This window comes from Microchirus variegatus (genome assembly GCF_963457635.1).
Source record: "Microchirus variegatus genome assembly, chromosome: 11".
Lineage (NCBI taxonomy): Eukaryota > Metazoa > Chordata > Actinopteri > Pleuronectiformes > Soleidae > Microchirus > Microchirus variegatus.
In genome coordinates, this window is record NC_139812.1 from 12150868 (window position 1) to 12170560 (window position 19693).

General features: G+C 40.3%; 1 protein-coding gene across 1 annotated transcript in view; it reads left to right on the forward strand.

The window, feature by feature from the left end:
• The window catches only part of adgra1b (adhesion G protein-coupled receptor A1b), a gene marked incomplete at both ends in the record, with an annotated part of 147302 nt that overhangs the window by 121392 nt on the left and 6217 nt on the right, over positions 1–19693 (forward strand). The window contains 3 exons of the mRNA XM_083898137.1: positions 2477–2604; positions 7962–8085; positions 16766–16911. Coding sequence (XP_083754263.1) covers positions 2477–2604; positions 7962–8085; positions 16766–16911 — 398 coding nt within the window. The remainder of the gene's footprint in view (positions 1–2476; positions 2605–7961; positions 8086–16765; positions 16912–19693) is intronic.

The following is a 19693-nucleotide window of genomic DNA, read 5'->3' on the forward strand; positions in this document are numbered from 1 at the left end:
GGAAGACTGAGAAAGACGTTGGTCAGTTGGGTCAGAATTTGTGATTGACGGCGTATGTTTGGTGATGTGGATGCTTGTGCATTGTTGTGATATTTGAGGAAAAAACAGAGAAGCTACTTTTATTCAGGTCAATGCAGGACGTGATCACAAGATCAGTCTATTGACAATTACATGCAGGGGGGATTTATATAGTAGGTTTACAGTGCATAAACCTTCATTGCATAGATTAATTAACGTTTAAGTGGTCCAGTAGGAGTTCAGCGGTGCAATAACCGCAAGTTGTGGTTCACAGAGATGCTTTTGCTCCTAGAGTGAGGTGATCTGGAGCATCTTTTATTCTGTGTTGGGCATTCTGGATGCTGAAAATGGTTTGGGTAATATTTGTCCCCAGCTTTAGATCACAAGTATGAAATGGGCCCAAGTCATATGGCTCATCAGTGAATGGGGGTTTACCATTTGACTCAAGACCTTACTGCCTTAGGTACTCCCTGCCTTCCATATTGTTAATGGAAAAAATGCTCTTCATGCCTTTAAAGAATAAATGCTGAAGCATGGATGCATTAGTACGTGATGGGGGTATACACAAAGACTCAAACAATCCACCTTATTTCTGGGAAAAGGCACCACAGTTACTGTTTATACCTCCAAAAAGGGCTTAAAATCAGAAAGGGGAAAACCAGGATGTTTAATCCTGGGCACTGTGTTTATGAATATGGGTGTGTTAGTCATTAGAACTTTTAGAATTGGTCCAATAGATTGGTGAGGTCGGCAGCTGCAAAAAAAAGAGCAATGGCTGCATGTAATCCCATGCGGAAACTGCGGCATTCTGTTATATCCACTAAAAGTGCTTGTTTTTGCAAATAAATGGCCTCAAACTGTTCGTTATTGTTCTTCTCGCTCTGAAGTCTCACATAGGTGATGGATGTACGACACCTCAGACACGACACAATGCTGCGTCTCTTGTTCACATTTAGTGCTGAAGCTCCGCCTGTAACAAGTCTCGAGTCTCTGTGAGAATTTATAGCGAGAGTTTAGTGACACGAGTGCTTCAGTAATGGTGTCAAACTCATAAACCAACAGTTTGAGCCGTTTATTAGTGAAAACAAGCACTTTTTTAGTGGGCTTTATGTAGAATGCCACCGTTGATGGATTGCATTGGATTACTGTGGAGCCGTGGCTGTCGTGTTGCAGCTGCCAGCCAAACACATCCACTGAACCAATTATAAAAGTTTTTGTAACCCACAATTATAAACATAGAGCCCAGATTGAAAACCCCCCCAGAAGTCTCTTTTAATTAATTTAAGGAAGCCATAACAAATGATTGTCTTTTTAATTTCTGTATTTCACATCCACTTTCCTCCACAAACACACAGAAAGTCGCTATTAGAGTCAGTGATGAGTGACTGCTGCCTCACATCTCTCCAGTGTCCTGTCCCCCCTCAAACCATTCGTTTCATCTCAGGCCACTGCTCTACAACTGTGCTTATAAATGCTCTGTTGAAGGTTGCTAAACCCTCACTGGCCCCAACAGGCTCATCAGGCCTTTGCATAAACACGGAGAGAGAATATCCCACTTGGCCACTCAACGAGACAATGATGGACTCAGACAGCATGTATGTGGATCAGTCTCACAGACACAAACTTGCACAGAGCCGCTTGGTTTATGGAGATAACGTGCGCTTTATTTAGCGGCCGTCGACGCGACGGAGGCTAATTTTGAAGTCGCTGTGGGCTCCACACCTGCCTGTGGCACAGAGCAGAGTGAAGCAGGAGTGGGTTTGCATTACAAGTGAGCTTGTTTTTCTTTTGTCTCAAATACAACTGAGGCAAAGCTTGTGGACACAGTGATACATTTGAAACTTTTTTTTTTTTATTAAAAAGTTGTGTGTATTGAGAGAGAGTTTGAGTTTGTCACAGTATGTTCCGTAAGTGCGGAAGGAGTTCGTCTTGCCGATTTTTAATGCAGAATAAAGCAAAGCAAATTGACTGTGATGTTGATGAGAGCTTCGTGAGCATCTGCTACCAACGTGTCTGCGAGAAACACAGAAAAAGCAAATTAACTTTCTTTCTATTCTTCTGTCCTCTTTTCTCTCTTTTCTCGTCGACAGAATAGGAAGCTTATTGTTTTTGCTTTCAGTTTCTCTGGCTATGAGTGTCAACAAAATGCATGAAATGCAGAATGTAAATACCGGCGAAGAAGATTCACTTGACAACGTTGTTAGTCATTTTTCGCTCGTTTTGGACAGCTTTCTGACATTTTCTTGACGTTCATTTGTATTTTGCTCGCACATCACATCCGGGCTGTATACTGTGTAAGTACAGTTGGAAAACTTATCATCTCCGAATGCTGTTACCATGCAGCTGCAACTGATTATATTTGATTTTACTGGACTGCTTTTATGATGGTGTTTTTTTTTTATTTTTACGATGGCTTTTATCTGATCAACATTCTCCCCTCTCTTCTTGTCTGCCTCAGGATCTGAAGAAGGTGCTGTCTTTCCCCCCATACCCTGGGGAGTTTTTGCACCCAGTCGTGTATGCCTGCACGGCGGTCATGTTGCTCTGCCTCTTCGCCTCCATCATCACCTACATCGTGCACCACAGGTAAGAAGATGTCACCGCCTCGGCTTCTACTGAAGTCCTCATTAAAACCCGCCACTCATGGCGTAGCTGTAAAGTCACAGCCTGAGCGTCCAGACATTTGTCTGCCCGTGGATGCTGTTATTAAAGCGGGAGTGAGAGTGCGTGTTGTGTGTTATTACAGCACGCCGGATCATCGTCACTTTAACACATCTGTGGCATTTATACAGTGTTATTGCCATAGCTCTTCATCCATTTTAATACGCGATATACAGGAAATGTTTCAAATGTCACATTTCTCGTTGAAATATTAAGCATATATTGTGACGTTGCGAGAACAACGCATTTGAATGATGTCTTCTCAGATGCGAATCTTTGCTCTTATGTACGTGTCCTTGTCCTTACCCCGCGACTAAAGCAGCAAATTGATCAAACTAGGTGCAGCGGCATGTGCGTCTTACATCCATCAGTGACACAGGGGACAAAGACGGGGTGTGTTCCTCTGCAGTCAGACAGTGTTGACAGCAGCATCCGTGTCGTCTGGCATTGCAGCAGTGACTGAAGTGAAATTGCAAAAGAAAAAAAAAAAACTGCAGCCCGGAAGAAAGCAATTTGAAAATTGCAGGAGGTTGAGGAATTTAGTTTGAACGGAAATGTCAACAGTTTCCAATCACCGCTGGACACCGGAGAATGAAATCCATTGTCATGTTTAAACCAAACTCTAAATGTACACTTGGACTTAATGTAAAGCCTTCTAAAAAAAAAATAATCTAGAGTGAAGAGGAGTGCTAAAACCCTCTCTAGCAGAGGTATTTCATGAAATTCATGATGCATGTTTAAAAGCGACTATATACAACTATAGTGGCTGTAAAGCAACACGGTTTTGCTTGTTGACTTGACACCTTATAAAATGAATACAAAGCTGTTTTAACAGGTGTTTTTATTTGACTGTCAAACATTTTACATTGAGAAACAGGACTTTCTGTATTGCAATATTATTCTTTTTATTCTGTTACTCTATGACACCCTTTTGTGGTTCTTTTTGTTGCACGGACGTGGTACCAGATGCCAGTGCAGGAGATGCAGACCTGCTCGGGGTTAGACAGCGGTGCCATTCAAGATGACGTACAATCGAAATAAACTTGGATATATTATTTGACGGTTGAAATCCTACAATCCGACAAAGAAAATCTGAAATTATTATTTACTCATGGGCAGTGATGCTCGCTCACATTTTTGCCATTTTCAGTCAAGGTGTTACATGAGAAACATGATTCATTTTTCTGTTGGGACGATCACCATCAGTATGATTCAGCTCCTTGCAGCTGTGACTTGATCCGTTGCCTATTTTTGCACACACACATAAAGAGTTTTTTTTGTTCTGTGATGCTCATATTAATAAAACTAGAACACTTCTCCTCCTTTTCCACACCTCACTCCTCAAACCCTCCCCAGCTCTAAAAGACACCTCTCTGTAGTGACACTCGAGTTTTGTAGTATCACTCTACATGACTGACAGTATCCAAGCTGTGAAGCGTCGGGAACATGTGTTAAATATGATAGAATGAGAGGAAAAGCTGGCACAGTGCGCATTTTCAATTTGTCACTTTCTCACTTTGGTCACTAACAACATACACACATGCAGCAGAATACTATGTGCTGCTGGATTATTTGTCGGTCAGTGAGGTAAGTCAACGCGGACTGTGATTAATGGTGCAGGGTAGGAACGCATAAGGTGAGAACACTTTGCAGTGTCGTGTCTTTGAGTCCAGTTGGTGCAAGCTTTGTGAAGCCAGTTTTCTCAGAGTCATGACTCGATCAAAATGGGAAACACAGATGTCACGGACGTACAGACTGGATTCATAGGAACTCGCTCATCTATCTAGTCATCTATCTATAAAGCAAGTTGCGTCTGTGTGTGTGTCTGTGACGGACATATCTCGCTGACTGTTAGTCAGATCGACCTAAGATTTTGGATATGGGTTGAGCATGGCCCGATGGTGTGCATCCTTGATTTTCACGTTTTTTTTGGAGTAATTTTAAGGAGGCAGCGTCTCATCAGCAGCAGCTGCGCTGTCTGGAGCAGGGAGGTGGGAGTGAAGAGGCTGTCCTCACGGTGGGTGGGACATTTTCACACGGTTCAACGCAGAATATGGTGTTATACTGAAACGACGAAGTCGGTGTCCTTTCACCGATACGCAAGCACATATTTATTTAGCATTATTTAGCAATTTGGTGAACCTGTTTCCAAAGGTAAGCTAGGGAGGCTACGATTAGCATTAGCATAGCTAAGCTGGAAGCTGGAATCTCTTACCAAGGCGTATTAGATTTGCGGGGTGCACATGCTTCCTACGAGCACTGCACTAGTCATTAGTAATGTTCAACAAGAATCAAGATCCAAGATTCTGTTTCGAATTAAGAACCCCAATCAGAAATATCTTTATTGTCATTATACTCATGTATAAGAAAACACCCTCCAGCTTGATTTTGTTTTATTTAATTTTATATTATATGATATACTTTGTAATGGCCCTTTATCACTGTGGACATTTTGGCAGGTGCTGCTGAAAACATTAATGATGGCTCTGTTCAGTTCATGTAAGTCAGGACAGTGTGACAGAGAGCCAGCATGCACTCTGAAAGTGAACAAGCTCAATTTAAATCAGCCATCTTTCCTTTGATTACTTACATCAGTGATTTTCCTACAACATGTCAGCTACAAAAATAACTCTACATGTATGTATGTATACAAGTATGCCTATTAGTTAAAGTGACCAAAAAATGGCCTCTGGTTGTATTTGGATAATAATGACCACCGACATAAGGTGATGCCTGGTCTGTTTCAATGTCTTCAGTTAACAAATTATTAAATGTTATTATCCATCAACACAGCTAAAGAACCAGAGTCCAGAAATGAACTAAAATACAGGATTTCATGCAAAAACATGACTCAAATTGGTTTGTACCGTCTCCACATCTATATCTGTAGACTAATGTTTATAAAAATAAAAAACTTGATAAGCTTTTATATTGTAGGGCTTAGTTTATTGATCTCAAGTGACAAAGATATATACCGTGTTTTTTGTGTTTGTTTTTTTCTGCAAAATCTGCAATAACATAGAACACTGGAAAACCCTTAATTACATGGAACGTAAATTTTATGATTTTGTGTGTGATTTGTAATTGTGTTATACAGTATGTATTGATTTTAGAAAACAACATGGTATTGATTTCAATCATATAACCAGGCAACGGTATTGCCTGCATGTCCTCCATCACGATTAGCATGCAATATTTCTGCATTTAACAGTGCTGCTTCTGACGGTTATGGGGAATTTTCCGGCACGTTTGGAAATTAGTGAAATTAGTGCGCTGAACGTATCAAGTGTATAATGTGTCGTATTATACAGTCCACAGCTTTGTTGTCTCTTACAGTTGGCACAGTAGCAGTGCATGGGGAGAGAGCAGATGCAGAGAGAGGACAATTTTATTCCCCCCCTACCCTTTGGGAGATGGGGATGTGGAGGGTTGCCGGGTTAATGTACTTGACCCAATGAAAGCCCAGAGCAGAGCCTATGAAAACCCCCTTTCATGGAGGTCAGGAGCTGGCCTGATTTACGGCCTCTTTGCTGGATGGAGTTCAGTACCTGGTCCGCAGCAGAGGCATTGACAACAGCAGCTTTAACTCTCCTTTCTCTTAGACAGAGCAGTGAAGCCCAGCACCAGACACGCCTCATAGCTCACTGCTGAGCCACTGCTTCATCTACAGTTGGCTCACGTGCAGCCGGGGCTTCACTCCTCCATTTTGGGGAGTGGAGAATTCCAGCACGGTGTTATATAATTTCAAATGGTGACGGTGACGGTACAGATTAAGAGGAGGGAGAGGACACAGGAAAGTAATTAAAAGAATCGATGGTCTGTTAATTCGCATAGTAACAAGCTTGTGCGTTGATATTGTCTGACCTACTTATTCTGTTTTCTAAGAACTGGATGGGAAGTGGCAATGTGGGTTAAGTGCTCTGCCCAAGGCTGCACAAAGGCACGGGTGATGTCGTATGTCAGAAAGTGCATATGAGTGCAGAGTTTCGCATTGTGAAGCCTTCAATTGACCCGGTCAACTTGAAGCTGTCTTTATTTTATTTTACCGTCAAACCAGCAGAAGGAATCTTACAGTGTCTTTATGCATAATTACTACAAATTGGCACGACAGTGAACACAGAGTTCATTGAAAAATCCATATATGTAGTTACTTAGTGAAGTACGGTAATACCAACATATTTCTATAGTAACCGACCAATAAAGTTTGGTAATAACAATAGAAAATCTGTGTGGGACATCACTTCTGATTCAGAATCATTTCCACATTACCAAGCTATTGCCTGCATATTAACTTGAAAATAACATGGTATTACTATTATTGTTTCTCCTTATTAGAACCCAATTACCATTGTTAACACCTGGCTGGAAGTTACATGAGAAATACAATGGTATTACCATAATATCACCTCCTTAGTAAATGTTAATTGTTCCCCATTTTATTCTTAAAATAAAGAATAAAACTGTGTCTGGAAATGTTGTCATAAAAGATATTTTTTTCATTTTGTTTTCTTGCATTAAAGGTGCCATATGTAAGAATGTGGCCAAAAACGGTTACTACATTCCAATTCAAAATACCAAGGTCTTATAGGTTTCGTTTTCTGACGTAACTGGCAACCCGTGGTTTGCTCGGCAGCTGAGACTCTACTGACTGCAATGATTGGTAGACGGCGGTAGGTGGCGCCACATGCCAAAACATGATTTCAAAACATAAACATGATTTGCAGTCTGCAAAATATTTTTTCAATGCAAATATTTTGGCTGTACTGTTGTTGTTGGTGAGTTCAGTTTGTTATATGAACATTATTCCTGAGTCTCTGTGACATATTAGGAGGATTTTATGACCAGTTGCTTTAGATTTATTACATAATGCACCTTTAATACTGGTGTGATGTTCTTCAGTCCCACCAAGACAATGAAGACGAATGTGAATGTCATTACACTATGAAAGATTTTGTTAATGTGGTTGATGAGTGACAGTTATATTGATGGCGATGCTCCCCACTTTCGAGTTGACAGAGACATTCCAGCTTCTCCCCATCTCATACCCATGTATGATGCATTGTATGATACATTACATAACTGTTGAATCGAATTCAATATTGGTATGTTTGTACAAAACACATGATATGTACAGTATGAAAATATAATGTTCAATAGCAGTTTTAAAAGGAAATTTCAACCCTAGTCTGATCAAAAGTCTAGCCTTGTCTTACATGTCTTTTCTTACGTTAGATGACTGGTATGTATCCACTAATTTTCTGATTCTTGGTCTTTTATGGCAGCGCAATCCGTATCAGTCGGAAGGGATGGCATATGCTTCTCAACTTCTGTTTCCACACGGCTCTGACCTTCGCTGTGTTTGCCGGCGGCATCAATCGAATCAAATACCCCATCATCTGTCAAGCAGTAAGTGCAGTCCCTTTTCATTCGTCCCACTCTCAAAGCTTTTCAGAAAATTGATTATAAATGTCTATTCAGGTGTTGGCAACCAGGGCACTGAGTGCTGATGTGGATGTAGAGCTGCCTTTCATGCTCCTGTGCCATGTATGGTGTGGTCGCTCTTTGACAAAAGCGTTGGCACAATGAGCCCTGATGGGTCATGCTTCTTCATCATGAATACATTGGCTCTCTGTCGCTCTGTTGTCTGTCTATATATATACATATATATGTATATGTATATATATGTATATACCTGTGTATGTATGTGTGTATATGTGTATGTATGTGTGTATATGTGTATGTATGTGTGTATATGTGTATGTATGTGTGTAAATGTGTATGTATGTGTGTATATGTGTATGTATGTGTGTATATGTGTATGTATGTGTGTATATGTGTATGTATGTGTGTGTATATGTGTATGTATGTGTGTATATATGTGTATGTATGTGTATATATGTGTATGTATGTGTATATATGTGTATGTATGTGTGTATATGTGTATGTATGTGTGTATATATGTATATATATGTATGTGTATATATGTGTATATATATATGTATATATATATATGTATATATATATATATATATGTGTATATATATATATGTATATATATATATATATATGTATATATATATATATATGTATATATATATATATATATATATATATATGTATATATATATATATATATGTATATATATATATTATTATTATTATTATTATAATATGTATATGTATATATGTGCACATATGTATCTGTATATATATATATATGTGTGTGTGTATATATACACATACATATGTATATATTTAGTGTACATGCATAATGCTCACAGTTTATATTGTTGAATATAGAATATATATAGCAATATTGTTGTCACCTCCACCAGCCTCAGTATTGTCACTGGGAGCGTGTTAGCGTTCTAATGTTAGATGGATAGACTGTAATCGTAGCCTCATATTTGCTCTGCTGTTTGGAGTTTTGCTGTCATACCTCATCCGTCTTGTTTAAATATAGGCATCTAAATGGCTGCATATTGTTAAAGCTGAAATAGACAACCCTGTGGCTCAGACCTATCATTATGATGTTTAAACTGCATTGTAATTGCACAGTGTAATAGTGCAATAGAAAAATGACATCATCTGTGTTTATATTGATTCCCTATAATCTGTGCTTACACAATATTATTCTTTTTGCCGCAGGGACAGGGTATTTTTTAATGGCGATGTGGTTTACAGCACAAAGAAATTGTCTTTTTCTGTATCCAAAATAATTAAGGGAATAGCATTAATTCATTGTCTATTATGTTTTTTCATGAACTGTTGCTTATGACACCCCACAGGGTTTGAGGAACAGTACCTTTGTTCATACCAGTGTCTCGCTCCTGCTGCGTCTCTATGACAGTGACATGAAAAATGCTAACATTTCTTTAAAACGCCACTGTAAACAGACGTCGCACTAAAGTGGTTTTCTGAAGTCTCTCTGGATCATCATAATTGCTACCGACACGCATTACCATCTACAGCTGCCTGTGATGATAAATATTAGGAAGGCTGTCCCAACTTGTGATGCAGACGGAGAGCTTTGTCACTGCAGTTAGATTGTCTGACCATTTGCAATCACTGTGTGGTCACGTGGGTAGAGCCTCCACTTATCCCTCTTCCCATGGTTATGAATAAGAAGAGTGTGAGCGACTTGGTGATTTGGGATGTCGGCATCGATTTGGAAACGGGTCAGAGAAATGCCTCCATTGCCTGTTTGCACCTTACAATTTCAGCTTTTATTGAAAAAATGAAATGAAAGAATGTATGTGAATGTAGAGAGAATAGAAAAAAATAATGCCTATCATTCTGATAGGAGAAATAAAAAACGACTCATAAGATGACAATAAGGGCCCACGGTTGGTATAGTGGTTAGCGCTCTCGCCTTTGCACCAAGAAGACCCAGGTTCCCGCGTTCGAGCCCCGGTTGGAGTTTGCAGATTCTCCCCGCGTTTGCGTGGGTTTTCCTGCTTCCTCCCACAGTCCAAAAACATGAAATATGGGGTTATATGGGGTAATTCTAAATTGACCATAGGCGTGAGAGTGTGACTGAATGGTTGTTTGTCTCTATATGTGGCCCTGTGATGGACTGACGAACTGTCCAGGGCGTACCCCGCCCATCGACCTATGTCAGCTGAGATAGGCACAGCACCCCCTACGAACCCTCCAGTGGAGGATAAAGTGGTAGATATTGGATGAATGGATGATGTAAATAAAAAGCTGTTTTAAAGGTAGAGATGGAGATCATGGAAAAACTGTTCGAGCAAACCACATTTTGAATTCAAATGCCCCCTTTCTTCAGACTTTCCTCTGAAGCTACGCCACCAGAGCACAGGAAACGCGCAGCTAACACAGATTCACGAGAATCCGTGAATCAGGTACTTTTGGGTGATGCTAAGTTTTTTGGATACTTGTTCAATTGACAATGTGACCATGAAAAACAACTCTAAAAAGACATAAAGTTAATCTACCCGTCCTGTAGAAACAGGGCCACCATGTCATCACTGTGCAGCTCTTTCTGGGCTTTCAGTTGTCGCCACCATTCAAACGCATTGCCGATGTTCACTATGGTCTTGGATCGCTCTGCATCTTGGGTTGCCACACTAGCTTTCCCGAAAAATGTCTGTCTTTTGTATATAGCAAGCTAACATAAGCTATGGTGCTGTCTTCTCCTGTGAGATTAGTGCATGAAGAGGGGTACGCACATAGTGGGAGGGGGGAAAGATGGCAGTTTGATTGATGTATCATGATCCAATTCATTATTTTGGGCCGTTCAATATGATTGGATGGTGTTTTTACAGACCTGTCTGTTCTACAGCTGACTGACATTTTTCATTTTTGTGACAATACGTTAATTAATTGGTTACAATCACGGTGTGAAGAGGATTTTTAGTACAGTACAGTACTCCAGTGCTCCAGAAAATCATCTTCCACCCCACCTTTAATCATTTTGATAGAGAGTTCCACACAAAGAGATTTTTGAAGGTGATTCTGTCGTCAATTGTCACCGTCTTACTTGCTCATTTAGAAAATAAAGATAGAGCAATATCTAAGAGTAGTTTACAGTAAGCCTAAGCTGGCAAGTAAAGTGATTAATGTAACTCACAGAAAGTCATTAGGAATTTCTCTCACCACAGAATTCCTTCCATAATGGCGGCCTGTGAGTGCATGAACTGGATGTACTGTAGCTTCACCCTCTTGAAACAGTGACTGCAGCCCATTTACCATCATTTGTGGCGAACCCATCATAGCGAGTGTAGGAATTATAGAGACGGAGGCGACATCTATTCTATTTAGTTTTGTTTCTCAATCTGCGTCCGGATGATCTGTGTCCAGACTTTTTTTGTTCAACATCAGAAGTAATCTCCATCCACAGCGAAAAACGTATCACAAGACAGAAAATACTACTAATGGGTAAGAACAGCAGTGAAATGAAAGTACAGGGATTCTTTTTTTTTTTTTACTCCATTAGCTACGTGATACCAGCAGTTAAATGCAGATAACTTCCAAAAGTCTTTTTGTCTGCCCATCCAGACTGAAATGCTTTTAAGGTGAAGTGTTTCCAGACATAAAAACTGCATGGCAATCATAAATGTAGCAGATGAAATGTGTTTTAAGAACATAATAGTAGTAGTGTGGATGTAGCATGAGGCCTAAGTGTTGTCGTATCGATTTATCTACAAACTCTTAGTGGTGCGCGTCAGTATCAAGATAGCAGTGGTTGTGGAAAAGAATGTGAGAGTAAAAAAGTAATGTGTTTTTCTTTTACTTATTTACATGCTTTGGAAGCCACGTGGTCCTGGTGGGTTTTTACTCTCACTGATTGATAGATGGACCTGTTTAGATTATGAGCATGAAACATAAGCTGGGACGGAGCATCCTCTACTGTCAGCTCAGCACAGCGGGGGGTGTTATTTACTCAACGTAGCCTCAAAGAGACTGAGGCACACTTCTTTTACTTCTTTTCTGCCTTTCACTCACAGCTTCTGCAGTCTTCGTTTACTCTTCTGTTTGTATCGGCGGCCCTCATTCGCCCCCCCCCCCCCCTCTTTGTTATTGTGAGCTGTACCATATTTGGGACTCAGTCACCTCCTCTGCTGTCACAAGCACTTTAGGAGGCCCATCATTACACAGTGTAAAGACTCCACCGCTGTGTGCTGAAATGCAGAGCATCGTATTTTGGCTTTGCTTGTTGCTGCCAAGCAGGAGGCTTTGCGACAGGGAGGTGTGTGTAAGTCCCCGCTAGTGTCTCGGCATCCATTCCTGAACCAAAGCTGAGTTTAAACTCAGGATGAACTGGACGGAGGAAAAACTTCATTTACTACTCTTCATCAATAGCAATATTTATCACTTTTGATAGTGTACTGACTGTGGAAATATCACCAATTTGTTACGGGTAGAGAGTAATACATTGAAGTGAATGAAACTGAATATAAAGGCATTCTAAACATGTACACTCTTAGCAATAAAAGTGCTAAGTATATAAGGTTCTTCGGCTTGTCCTTAAAGGAGAACCCTTTTTGGCTCCAGGTAGAACCTTTATAAAAAGAACCCTTTTAAAACTATTTATTCAGGAAAGGGGTTTTAAAGGGTTCTCTGGATCAAAATGGTTCTTACTGGAACCATTAGTGTTACCAAGAACCCTTGAAAAACCCTTTCTTCGGGAAAGCAAATGGTTCTAAGTAGAACCTTAGCCCTTGTAGAAGGACCCTTTTGGAACCCTTATTTCTAAGAGTGTAGTTAAATTGAACTGTTTATCTAGCAATTTAAACTGAGATCCATATGAAGCTGTAGGGAGATAAATGATGCACCGAATTCAACTATCAAACCCTCATAAAAAAAAACAAATCTATCAATTAAAACCCTTCATAAAGTAAACCCTACAGTTGATACAGTAGTCATAAAGCTATCCAAAGATTGCTTGTACAGCCACCCCTTCTCGAGCAGTGTGGATACATGTGTCTTTTACAAAACTAGTTTGGCAAAAGGGTCTGTATTTATATAACGTTTCTCAAAGCTGCTTTACACTACAGTTCATGCCATTCACGCACACACACATTCATACAGCGCGTCTGTGTGCAGCGCGTTTTTCCATCTTGCCCAAGGACACGTCGTCACGCAGACGAGTGGAAAAACCTTCAAGTTTCGAAAGACGGCTCGCTCTGCCGCTGAGCTGCAGTCGTCTCATTTTTATTCGGGGACTTGAATAGCTGTAGTTTTTGCTGCCCCTCCTGTAACCAGTCACTGCAAACAGGATAACTCGCTGCAAAATTGGGCAAGAGACCAGATTGTTTGCCGTTCCACTGGGATCGAGGGAGGCCCCACCAGACCCAATTTGGGATAATTACAGGAGTGCTTGAGGACATGGTTTTTCACACACTGTACACACAAGCACAGAGAGAGAGAGAGATGTGTTAACACATTTGAATGCACATCGACACACACCTGTTTTCCCTCTGACAGAAGGAACTTCAAGGGGAATCTAGCTGTGGCACGTGCGGCTCTTAACGCACACACTCCCAACATAGCTGTTCATTCCTCAAACCCCCTCTCGTACCATCTCGACTCGTATGCTGTATTTATCCCACTTCTCTGTCTGATGCCGCCTTGTCCTGCTCACTTTGGCTCTGCCGCTATGCAGCATCTGTTATCCCCGTGACCTCAAACTTAAAGTCATCTCTAATCTTCATTTCTGTCTTTTCTCACAACAAGGTTTGCTTCGTCGTTGACTCGAGCAACACCCCGGCTGTCACATTAGATCACGTCCTTTTACCTCGGCTCACCTCATGTACCGCACACCATCAGAAGTTTGGATCGCTTCAGTTCAGCGAATGTGATGAGCATGATTTAAATCATTAAAAGGGGACCTATTATGCTAAATCAACTTTTTAAGCATTTAAATCCTTATATTTGGGACTCTGGAGGTCCTATCAGTCGGCAAAGTGTGAAAAAAGATGACTCACTCAATGTTAACTTCTGCACTCACTGGGACGTCACAATGTGCTAAATTCCTGGAATTGTTGTCTCGCAACAGTATCCGAAAACAGTGAAGTCCGCCAAAAGTTCTATTCTTGGCTCCACAGTGCAGCACAGAGTTCTACACAAACTTCCAGCCTTAGAGGATTTATCTGTCCAGTGGATACATGTTATATATGACGGCAAAGTGCCTGCTAGAGCCTGCAAATTATCACTTTTCCAAATGCTAATTGGTGTTAGCTCCTGGTAGCCTCTGTGGCTGATGTCCTTTCCTGTCCCCTAAGTTTCGTGTTTTTTTTGTTTGTTTTTTTAAAGAGATACTACTAAACGGAGAGTTCTGAACAGGGCTGTTTTTTTGCAGAGTGATTGAACTGCTGTGGTGCTTCATCCTTAAGGTATTTTGACCAAAGCATGTCACAGACATGTTCATTAGGACACCAGGGAACTAGGTTAACTTTAAAAAAATAGGGTATACTATGTCCCCTTTAATACAATATGGCTTGGAGTGTGAGCTACTGTATATGTGAAGTTACATTCAAATGTTAGTGTAAATATGCCATACAGAGGCTTTCTTTTTTTTAGTGAAATTAGTTGGCACTGCAAATTCTGTCAAATGAGAGAGACGTACATCTGCTCTTGACATCACAGCATCTGCAGTAATTTGCTTTGTACTTTGATTGGGTCCAATTTTAGTGTTTCCTGAGCTTGTTTGCTCACATGTAGGCTTCCTGCAGACTGGTTACTTATGCATCGAAAACAGTAGGGAGCTGTTATAATGAATACGCTCATATGAGACGGCATGGAAGGATTTGAATATGTTAGTTTTAGCGTTTGATGAAATTGTTGTTACCTTTGGAGAAACGGGCACAAAAAGACAAGAAAGACACGATTATTGCACACAGGTCAGTGCAGTCACTGGTGTCATTTTAATCAGCAAACCAGACAGAATGATTGAATGAGTTACTTAGTGATATATCAATTATTTTCTTCAACTCAAGGTCAGGGGCGGTATTTATTTGCATAATTCAATTATTAGCGTTATCGTCGGGTATAGCTCTTACCTGCACGTCCCCTACGCTTACAGTCACTTGTCTGTTCTGTGCCCTTTTACTCTTATTCTCTGATGTTCATCAGCACAGTTCACAGTGATGTCTAGTGTGTTTACTTTTGTCTGCATGTTCAAGTCATTTACTCGTAGCAGAATATTTTATAATATATTCCCACCTACGGTATGTTGTAGTTAATTGGGAAAACTTTGCAGCATAAACTTTAGTTAGTTAATAAATATAAGGCAACATTTTTCATTCATTATACTTATTTTCACACACATGATTATTTCAAACTTCATTGCTACGAGCACTGTATTTTACTGTGGTGTTCCACTATTTTGTCTTATTTAATGTTAATTATATGTTTTATTTTTTTCTATATTTAAACCATGTTGTCCTATTGTATATTGCTAAATAGTGTTTGTCCTTTTGAAAAATGCTCTTTAAAAGCTACGGAAATGATTGCTTTATAAGAAAAAATACCAATTTTAAATCCAGAACTCCAGGATATTGTAATGACTTGATTGCTAATGTACTGAATTGCCAATAATCATTGCAGCCACATGCATACAAGAGTGCAGGATGTGTATTATAGGAACTGATATAGTCCCTATAGAAACAACCTCCCTGCCCCATCTATCCCTATCTATCCTTATTTCCATATTACAAATATACTTTCTCTCTGTCTGTTCCCGTACTAATGAAGCTCTGTAGTGAGCAGACACTGCAGCAGTGATTGACTTACCAGCCGCTCTCTCTGCTCTCTATAACCACCTCAAGGACATGTCCAATTAGCATCTGGACCCTGGTAGACTTGCCTGGTCCCCAGGCCTATCAAGCTGGGGAGAAGCCATGTGATTGGGTATCTTGGGTTTTCAGTACATTATGAACAGATTGACTGAGAAGAGGAGAGGTGCATTTTAATTTTCACCCACCATCTATTCCCTTTTTCTCTCCTTTTTCCTCCAGCTCTCACTTTACTGCTGTCTCTCTATTAGCTGGCAGAGCCCTTAAAAAGTGTATTTTCACTGTTCAAGCATCGTGCACGCATTTTAACACAGACAGGAGCAGAGACGGGTGTACGTACAGTGATTTTTGGAAAACAATCACGCGCCGATAGTTGTCAATGTGACAATCGTTAATTCTCAGCTTTGTTATTCTCCGTGCACACCTTGTGTCCTCTAGCTCAGCTGATAAGGAGCTGCTCAGTATAAACTCGGCATAATGATGTTATCCTTGGCAACCTTGATGATTCAATAGCACTTTTTTGAACCTGCTTCTCTGTTCTTGTTCTATTGTCTTCTTGTGAAGGATAACACAAAGCAGTAAGGTCTTGAAGGAGAACAACCATGGAGACACCCTTGGAGTGACATTGATAGTTTTTTGGATTTTTTTATTTAAAGAAAGGAGCATCAGCAGCTCCTCCTGAACACATTATTCCCTGAGTCACAGGAACACGAATGAAGTCTAACATTTTGTCAGTGACACACTTTCCCTGTACATATTAGATGAAGTTCATTAAAGTAAAAGAAATAAATAACTCGATGCTCCCACTGTGTCCTCGTCTGTCTCAGGTCGGGGTTGTGCTGCACTACTCGTCTCTGTCGACCATGCTGTGGCTGGGGGTGACGGCGAGGAACATTTATAAGCAGGTGACCAAAAGGCCGCCGCAGAGCCAAAATGGCGACCCTCCTCCGCTCCCTAAACAGCCCCTCTTAAGGTAAGCACAAACAACCCTCTGCAACCTTGACTAGATGGAAGAGTACATAAATAGATGTGTCTGTGACCATGATTTTTCATCTTCCTTGCACTGATATTACTTTTTTTTTTTTGTTGCAATATCCTGCACTGTTGTTATAGTACCCAGACATACATATATCGAATATAATATCACATTTACAAAATATTAGACTGTTGAAGTATAAATGTATAAGCAGCCCTTCACTGTTGGAGCAGGCTTAACGTATATTAAGCTTATTTTGACGACTTTATATTGATTGTTTTGGGTTTGCAGTGCATTGATTTCCAACCTGAAGACTGGGCTCTCCTCCAACAATAAACCTTGGTTGAGAGATGATTAATTGGATACCAGGAAAAGAAACACTGGTCTAAAAAAAAAAAAAAAAAATCATATTTGGACTTTGGGCTAAATCTTTTGTTATTGTGAAATATTGGCAAGCTTTACCTCCTGGGTCCATCAGACATTATTTAAGCCTGAGCCTGTCCACGGTTTCGACTGAAGGCCAAGGGTGACCAACCAAGGGCAAGTTCCCCATCCTGTTTTAAATCCCTGTTTTTTGTGCGTGTGCTTTCGCAGCATGTGGGGGTTAAATTCACCTTCAACTCTTCATGTAGCTCTTTCAAACCCTGAAAAAGCTAAAGTAAAAAAAATAAAAAAAAACTTAAAGTAAAGCCATGATTATGGACACACTTTTATGTCCAAACTTTTTGCTGGTACTGAATGTGATATAGCAACTTCACCACATTTGCTTTGCTCAAATTTCCTTTCGAGTCGTTTTGGAGTTATTGCAATGTGTAACTATAGAGCCAGGTTGCATCCTGTCAAACTCCTGGCTTTGTTCACTCTGTTGTGACAAGTACGGTATCTGTCAGAGACTTCCTGTTTTGTATTGTTGGGCCTCTCTTGAGGATTTCTTACACCTTTGCTCATGTTAAGGAATTTTGAATCAGAGTCACTGTCCACCGCAGTGGGGAGCTGTGTTGGTTTAGGAATGGTAATAATTAAATCAGAGTGAAAACAAAGTTGATAAATGTGACAGATTAATGTTGTTAAAGTAAGTGATTTAATTTAAACCAGTCACTTTTCTGAATTGAGGCTTATTTAGCTCAGAAGCTGTGGTTGAAGGCGTCAGACCCATCACTAGGGTCTAAAGAGCCAGCTTCTTATGGTGGAAATGCAGTTTTGACCAAGTCACCCTAAACATGGGCAGTTCAATTTGTTTTTAACTACTTCCTATTCTTGGCTCCACAGTGCAGCACAGAGTCCTACACAAACTTCCAGCCTCAGAGGATTTATCTGTCCAGTGGATACATGTTATATATGACGCCAATGTGCCTTCTAGAGGCTGCAAATGATCACTTTTCCAATTGCTAACTAATTTCCTGTCCCTTAAGTTTCATTTTACTTTTTTTTAAGGTGGACCTAAAGAGATATTACTAAACAGAGCTTTCTGAACAGGGCTGTTTTGGCAGGGTGATTGAACTGTTGTGCTTCATCCTTATGGTATTTTGACCAAAGCATGTCACAGACATGTTCATTAGGACACCAGGGAACTAGTTTAACTTGGAGAAATATGGTATAATATGTCTCCTTTAATGAAGTGGTGGGCTTGAGCTAACGTTGTCAGACATAAAAAGTAGAACAGTCACTGCTCTTTCCTGGAAGTGTGTGTTTTTTTGCACTTTTAAGATTTTGAAGCTTTACACATTCTCACTTGGAATAGCTAAACTTGGTCTGTAATAAATGTTTTGCCTCAGTTATTCCATTTGAGACTTCCCATAACCCTGCAAGGGGAAACTAATTAGTATCATGAGGAAAAAATGGGAGTAAGGAAGAAGAAGAAGAGGCAAATAGCTTACGACAATCCATGGAGTCTCTCCAGTCTAACTAACTCAGCTCACTGCTGCTAAGACGGGAGCTACATTACAAATCTAAATGTATTTGAGCCATTTAATTTGGATTTGTTTAGACACACACATCAAATTGAGTTTCTGCTTTTTGTGATGTTTCCCCTCCACAACTCAACCCCCATTTCATCATCCCCTTTCTGCTTGCTCATGACATTTGGCATGTTTAAGTGTATCTTTTGGACACATGCAGTGCTCTTCCTCTGCATTGAGGTGCAACCGGAGGGGGGGGGGGGATCCTATTTGAGGAAAATTTTAAATCAGAAACATGGAGGCAATCTCAAGGTGCACCATAAGAAAGGCCTCTAAATCTTGATTCTTTGCCACTTTTTTTCAGCCTTATGGAGTATTTGACTTATGCATGGGAAGTTGCACTGAAATACTGGAATATGTTACTCGTTTTTGACTTGCTTCTCTGCTTTTTTGGCCATAAGCATAAAAGCTTGCGGGGTAAAAGTAAAAAAAAAAAGGCCATGAGGGCCTTTCCAGCAGTGGCTGTGACACATGAACAACTCACACAGACATAAATCACTGATATCACCTGAAACTAATATCTATAAAAGATGTATTTAAATGTGCAAAATCATGCATCTGACATTATTAAAACTGGAGCCTGCTCAATAATGTATTATGAGACATTGAGGATAAGGTCCCTATCAGATTAAGATTCCCTCAACCCAGATGCAGCACTTTCATTGCAAAGCAAATCCTCAGACACCTGCGTGGCTCGGGGTGGCGGGCAGCAGGCAGGGTGGTGGTGGTGGGGGTGGTGTTGTTAATGTGTGGCGCTCTTGAGGTTCTTTCATCATGCACTGCTTGTGAATGAGATAATTTGTCTGAGGGTATACGGGCGA